The 6,258-nt window shown below is 42.5% G+C and overlaps 1 protein-coding gene across 6 annotated transcripts in view; it reads left to right on the forward strand.

The window, feature by feature from the left end:
- The window catches only part of Ptgr2 (prostaglandin reductase 2), a 24,315-nt gene that overhangs the window by 10,771 nt on the left and 7,286 nt on the right, over positions 1-6,258 (forward strand). For 5 of the 6 annotated variants that reach the window (XM_005343330.2, XM_026780056.1, XM_005343329.1 and 2 more), the window contains 3 exons: positions 1,081-1,272; positions 1,707-1,877; positions 5,946-6,155. In XM_005343330.2, coding sequence (XP_005343387.1) covers positions 1,081-1,272; positions 1,707-1,877; positions 5,946-6,155 — 573 coding nt within the window. The remainder of the gene's footprint in view (positions 1-1,080; positions 1,273-1,706; positions 1,878-5,945; positions 6,156-6,258) is intronic. The other variant, XM_013346822.2, reaches the window with a different exon arrangement.

A 6,258-nucleotide genomic window follows, 5' to 3' on the forward strand; every position in this document is an offset into this window, starting at 1 on the left:
TTTTGCTTTTTCGAGACAGGGTTTCTCTGTGGTTTTGGAGCCTGTCCTGGAACTAGCTCTATAGACCAGGCTGGTCTCGAACTCACAGAGATCCACATGCCTCTGCCTCCCGAGTGCTGGGATTAAAGGCATGTCCCACCACTGCCCGGCTTAAAATATTTGTGTGTGTGTGTGTTGGCCAGAGGACAACTTGAAAGAGTCTGTTCTTTCCTTTTACCATTTGAATCTTGGGGACCAACCTTAGGTTGCTAGACTTGGTAGCAAGCACCTTCACCTGCTGAGCCATCCCACTAGCCTTACATAATAAATGGGTCATCTCCCCTTCCATCTTTGAATCTGTAAACAATTGTATTAATTATACCCACTGAACTGTCTCTCCAGGCCCACCCTATGTGTTCTGTTTACATGTAGAGACCAGAGTACAGCTGTGCAGCCAGTTCTCTCCTCCCACCTTCATGTGGGTTCAGAGATCAAACTCGGGGTGACTGGCTGATAAGCAAGCATCCAGGATCCACTTGGCTCCGCCCCTCGCCCCCCCACAAGTGCTGAGGTTGCAAGATACACACTGCTGTACCCAATAATGAATCTTTAAAACTTCCAAAAGGAAAAGATGGGCCCAAAATGGTTTCCTTAATGAATTCCACTCATTTTAAAAATTTTAAAGATGACATTTATGAATTTGTGTTTTGTGCACATACATGACTGCCAGGGCTCACAGGTGGAGGACAGAGGACACTGATGGTTGGTTCTTTCCTCCTTCCATCATGTGGATCCTGGAGACTGAACTCAGGTTGTCAGACAGGCTTGGTGACAAGTGCCTTTCCTGCTAACTGTCTCAAAGGTCTTTCTTACCGATGTGCCTTTTTAATGCCAGCACCACACTGTTTTGATTACCATACTCTAATTTAGAACAGATCTAAATTTATTTATTTATTTTCAGTTAGGCTTCTTTACTGGTAAGAGCTAGGTATATGGTTTCCCCAATTTTTGCAGAGTAAAAAAAAAGGGTATAGCGCAAGAGAGACTTTTCTTTCACTGGGTAAATTGAGCGTCCCTTAAGGAAGGCCTTCTTCTCACCAGCGCTGTAAGATGAACGAGGACACCGGCACTGATTACTTAGCACCCTGGCAGCTGTCTCAGGTGGTTGACGGTGGCGGTATTGGAGTTGTGGAAGAGAGCAAGCACATACATTTGGCTAAAGGCGATTTTGTGACTTCTTTTTATTGGCCCTGGCAAACCAAAGCCATTCTAGATGGGAATGGCCTTGAAAAGGTGAAGTATAATATAAAACTTTCTGAGTTTTCTTCCTTTATTCTCATGTCTACATTCATATTACTTTATGAGGGAGGGACTAACATTGGATTAGGTCCCCAACTCTCTGACCTCACTTAGTATCACCTTAAAGGTCTTGATGCAGTATACTTATAGGGGGGGCATAGAGATCTGACAGAGGGAGTTGGGTGTGGACACTAGTCATTCTTTAGCTCAGACTTCTTGGCTTAGAACTGTGATTTCAATATTGCTTAAAATGGACTTTTTTTGGGGGGAGGGGTTTCGAGACAGGGTTTCTCTATAGCTTTGAAGCCTGTCCTGTAGACCAGGCTGGCCTCGAACTCACAGAGATCCACTTGCCCCTGCCTCCCAAGTGCGGGGATTAAAGGTGTGCGTCACCATTGCCTGGCTAAAATGTACATCTTTTATTTCAGGTAGACCCACAACTTGTGGATGGACATCTTTCATATTTTCTTGGAGCTATAGGTATGCCTGGTCTGACTTCCTTGATTGGGGTACAGGAGAAAGGTCACATATCTGCTGGATCCAATCAGACAATGGTTGTCAGTGGAGCAGCGGGTGCCTGTGGATCTTTGGCTGGGCAGGTAAAGTCTCCAAAAATTACTTGACTTTTCTAAAATAGAAGGCATAAGCAGATCACAGAATCCATGTGTACAATTTAGAATATAAAACTGAGGACTGGCGGGGAGGGGAGAGGCAGGGAGGGAGCAGAGAAAAATGTAGAGCTCAATAAAAATCAATTAAAAAAAACAACTGAGGGCTGATGACATAGATCAATTGGTAGAACGCTTGCCTACCATGCTTGTAGCTCTGGGTTTGATCCCTAGCACCACATAAAACAGGTGTGGTGACACCTGTAATCTCAGCCCTTACAAAGCAGAGGAAGAAGTTCAGAAGTTCAAGGATATCCTCTGTTACTTAGTGAGTTCAAGCCCAGCCTGGACTACATAAAAGTTTGTCACAAAAGTAACTAATTTTAGAGTTAGCCATTTGTAAGTTCCCATGATACAGCAAATAACCTCATACCTATGCATATGCAAGCAACACCGATTAAACTTAATTAAAGACTGAAAGTGGGAGGGGCCTGTTACGGTGAAGGAGGAATTCAGAGGAACGGGAAAGGTGAGAGAGGGAGTGTGGCCGACTGTAACCAAACTATAGGATACACATATGAACTTGTCAAGGATAAAAATGATCTTAACTAAAAAGATTTGTTATTTTTGTTTGATGTGTTTGTGTGAGCACATGCATGTATGTTCTAGTGTCGGATCCCTTGGGACTAGAGTTACAAGTGGTTGTGAGCCTCCTGATATTGCTGTTTCAAACCAAACCCAGATCTTCTATAAGAGTAGTAAGTGCTCTTAGCCACTGAGTCTCTCTCCAGACTTCTTCTTTAAAATTTTTATTATGTCATTATTTTGCTCATTGTTGGCAGAAATGGTATTATTACCTGTTTAGATTCTGTTAATAACAATATGAAAAAAGCCGGGCGATGGTGGCGCACACCTTTAATCCCAGCACTCGGGAGGCAGAGGCAGGCGGATCTCTGTGAGTTCGAGACCAGCCTGGTCTACAAGAGCTAGTTCCAGGACAGGCTCCAAAACCACAGAGAAACCCTGTCTCGAAAAAAAACCAAAAAAAGAAAAAAAAAAACCAATATGAAAAAAACAGGTTTTTGTGTCTCTTTCTCTGTTAAATAAAATAGATGTGGCAAGTGTTAGAGTAGTTCTATCATCTATATAGGGATAGAAATCTTAGAGATCCGTCTGTAATTCCTTGAAATAAAGATAAGCAGGGAATAGAGAGATGGCCCAGTGACCAAGAGTACTCACTGTACTTGCAGAAAACCCAGGTCAGTTCTCAGCACCAGAGTGGCTGCAGGTCAGTGCTGCTTTCTGGCTTATTGGACACCAGGCATGCACACAATACACATACATACATGCAGCCAAAACACACAGATAAATACATCTTCACAAAATATGATGAAGAGGGGTGTTGGGTTGTAGCTCAGTGCTTTGAGCCCTTGCTATGCATGCATGAAGCTCTATGTTCAGTTGCCTGCACCAAACAACAATATAAAATCAAACTCCTATTTTAGAAAAATTAATATGAATTCTTCATCCTCAAGAAGGTTATTTATTAATGTATATTTTGAAATGGAGTCACTTGTCTCCCTGGCTGACCTCAAACTTACTATGTAGCTTAGACCAGCTTTGAATTCCTATTCCTCCTACCTCCACCTTCCAAGTGCTGATACTGCAGAAAGCTATTGAATTGTAGGTATGTAATAAATGTTTTGAAAGAACTGTACAAAGTTCAATGTTTTATAAATAGCAGCAATATTAGTTAGTCATCTCTTTGCTGTGATAAAATGCCTGCCCAGGATGGAGGATTTTATTTGGTGCACAATTCCAGGGTGCACAATTCCAGGCTCCAGGTCATGTTGCATCAGCACTCAAGACACAGAAAGCAGCGAATGCTTGCACACAGCTTGCTCTCTCCTGTGTATTCAGTGAGGTACCCCTACATTCGGTGGGTCTTCCCTTTTCAGTTAACCTAATCTGGATTAGTCTTCATAAACGTGCCTAAAGGTCTGCTTTCGTGGTGGTGATTCTAGATGTTGTCAAGATGACAGTTGAGATCAGCCATCACAGTAGCTGTGGTGGTTTGAATGAGAAATGCCCCCTTGAACACTTGTCACCCAGTTGGTGGTGCTGTCTGGCTGGGAAGGGTGCAGCCTTGCTGGAGGAAGTATGTCTGTCACTAGGGGTGGGCTTTGAGAGTTCAAGGCCTCATCCTACTTCTAGTTTGTTCTTTCTTCTTCCTGCTTGTGGCTGAAGATGTGGTCTATTTCCTGCTTCTGCCACCATGCCCGCTGCTTGCTTGCTGCCTTGCTTCCCTTGGGAAATGTAAACCCAAATAATCTCTCTCTCTTTAGTTGCTTTTGGTAATGGTGTTTTATCACAGCAATAGAAAGTAACTGATACAGTAGCTTTTTAGCTTTTTTTTTTTTTTTTTTGGTTTTTCGAGACAGGGTTTCTCTGTGGTTTTGGAGCCTGTCCTGGAACTAGCTCTTGTAGACCAGGCTGGTCTCGAACTCACAGAGATCCGCCTGCCTCTGCCTCCCGAGTGCTGGGATTAAAGGCTTGTGCCACCACCGCCCGGCTACAGTAGCTTTTATAGTATGGGAAACAATGTATTTTAGCTATTGTTTGTGTTCTCCACAGCCCTGAAAATTATTGAATTTTAAGAGTGATAGCTTGGGTCTGATTACTTATTTTAAAAATTACATTATTCTGACCTGACAGTGTCACTGAAAAAAAATTTACATTAAAGTTGTAAGTTTTAAACTACATTTTTTTTTTAAGGATCACATTATCTGTTCTCAGTCTCTTTGGTTTTAATTTTTTTCTCTTTTCATTTCATTCTTTTTTTTGAGACATAATCTCTTTATGTAGCCTTGACTATTATGGAACTTGCTATATAGAACAAGCTGGCCTTGAACTCATAGAGACACTTGCCTCTGCTTCTCCTGGGATCTAAGGCGTGTGCCATCGCATTTTAAATGTTTAGTCTAAAGCACTGTAATCAAACCTAAATTGTGATGAGTTGTTGGACTAGATATCCAGACATCAGGGGAGAGTCGCTCCAGACACTATTCACATAATCACAAATTGATGCAAAAGCAAGAGGATTTTTATTCTGTCATAACAGGGTCCTTCAGGTTTGGGATATGAAGGACATCGATAGCTGTTACAGCCCATTTTTTAAAGTGAAAAACCACAGACACAAGGGAGGGGGGACTTGTAGGTTGTTTTCCAACTTATTGGATTGGCTTATTCAAAGGGTTACTAGTAGTGTTTGGTCTATTCCAGGGCAGGAGAATAGCTGCGTGGTCAGGTGATAAGGGAGAGCATCTGTGGTCCATCCTGACCTTTGGTTCAGTGACTAAATTAATACATCAGGAACTGAGTCAACATCTGTGGGTTGTATTTGCCTCAATTCCCAAAATGGAGTTATGTTTGAAGATTATTCTCAAGGACACGGGGATGAGCAGTCCAGCACGTGGTTATTTACAAGGACACAGAGGATAAGCAGTCCAGTATGGGGGGGGGGGCGACTGTCCCTTTTCCAAGATAGAGTTTTAGAAAAATGTCTTAGGGTTGAGGGAGCTTACAAATGCATTTAGAGTCTTTCAGAGTGCTGCCTTAGGGTGAATCTGGATGTGATGGAACATCACAACCAAAAGTCACTCGGGGAGGAAAGGGTCTATTCTTATACCTCAAGGGAACAGTTCATCCCTGGGGGAAGTCATGGCAGGAACCAGAGACAGGAGCTGAGGACTACTATTGACTGCCTTTTTAATCAACTCCAGATCCACCAGCCCAGGGGTAGCACCACCCACAACGGAATGGGCCCTCCCACTTCAAACACTAAAGAAATGCCACTACAGGCTTGCCTACAGTCAGATTTTATGGAGGCATTTTCTCAGTTGAAGTTCCCACCTCTCAGATGATGCTAGCTTGTTTCAAGTTGACATGAAAATTAGCCGGGGCAAATATTCTCTTGTACTTGCAATATCTTGTGTTCTTTGACATTTTTATGTTTGTGTGAATATAAAGCCATTTAATTTTCAAACACTTCCTCCCTAGATTGGCCACCTGCTTGGCTGTTCCAGAGTGGTGGGAATTTGTGGAACGCATGAGAAATGCCTCTTTTTGACTTCAGAACTGGGGTTTGATGCTGCAATTAACTATAAAAATGGGAATGTGGTGGCACAGCTCCAAGAATCGTGCCCAACTGGAGTGGATGTCTACTTTGACAATGTTGGTGGTGACATCAGTGATACGGTGATAAGTCAGGTGGTTTGCTGGTTTCATTCCGTTATAAATCCAATACTTTATTTTATTCATTGTGATACTGAGGGAAGCTATAAAAGTGTAGTGTTCATTTTTTTTTTTTTTT

The sequence above is a fragment of the Microtus ochrogaster genome, chromosome 1 (assembly GCF_000317375.1).
Source record: "Microtus ochrogaster isolate Prairie Vole_2 chromosome 1, MicOch1.0, whole genome shotgun sequence".
Classification (NCBI taxonomy): Eukaryota; Metazoa; Chordata; class Mammalia; order Rodentia; family Cricetidae; genus Microtus; species Microtus ochrogaster.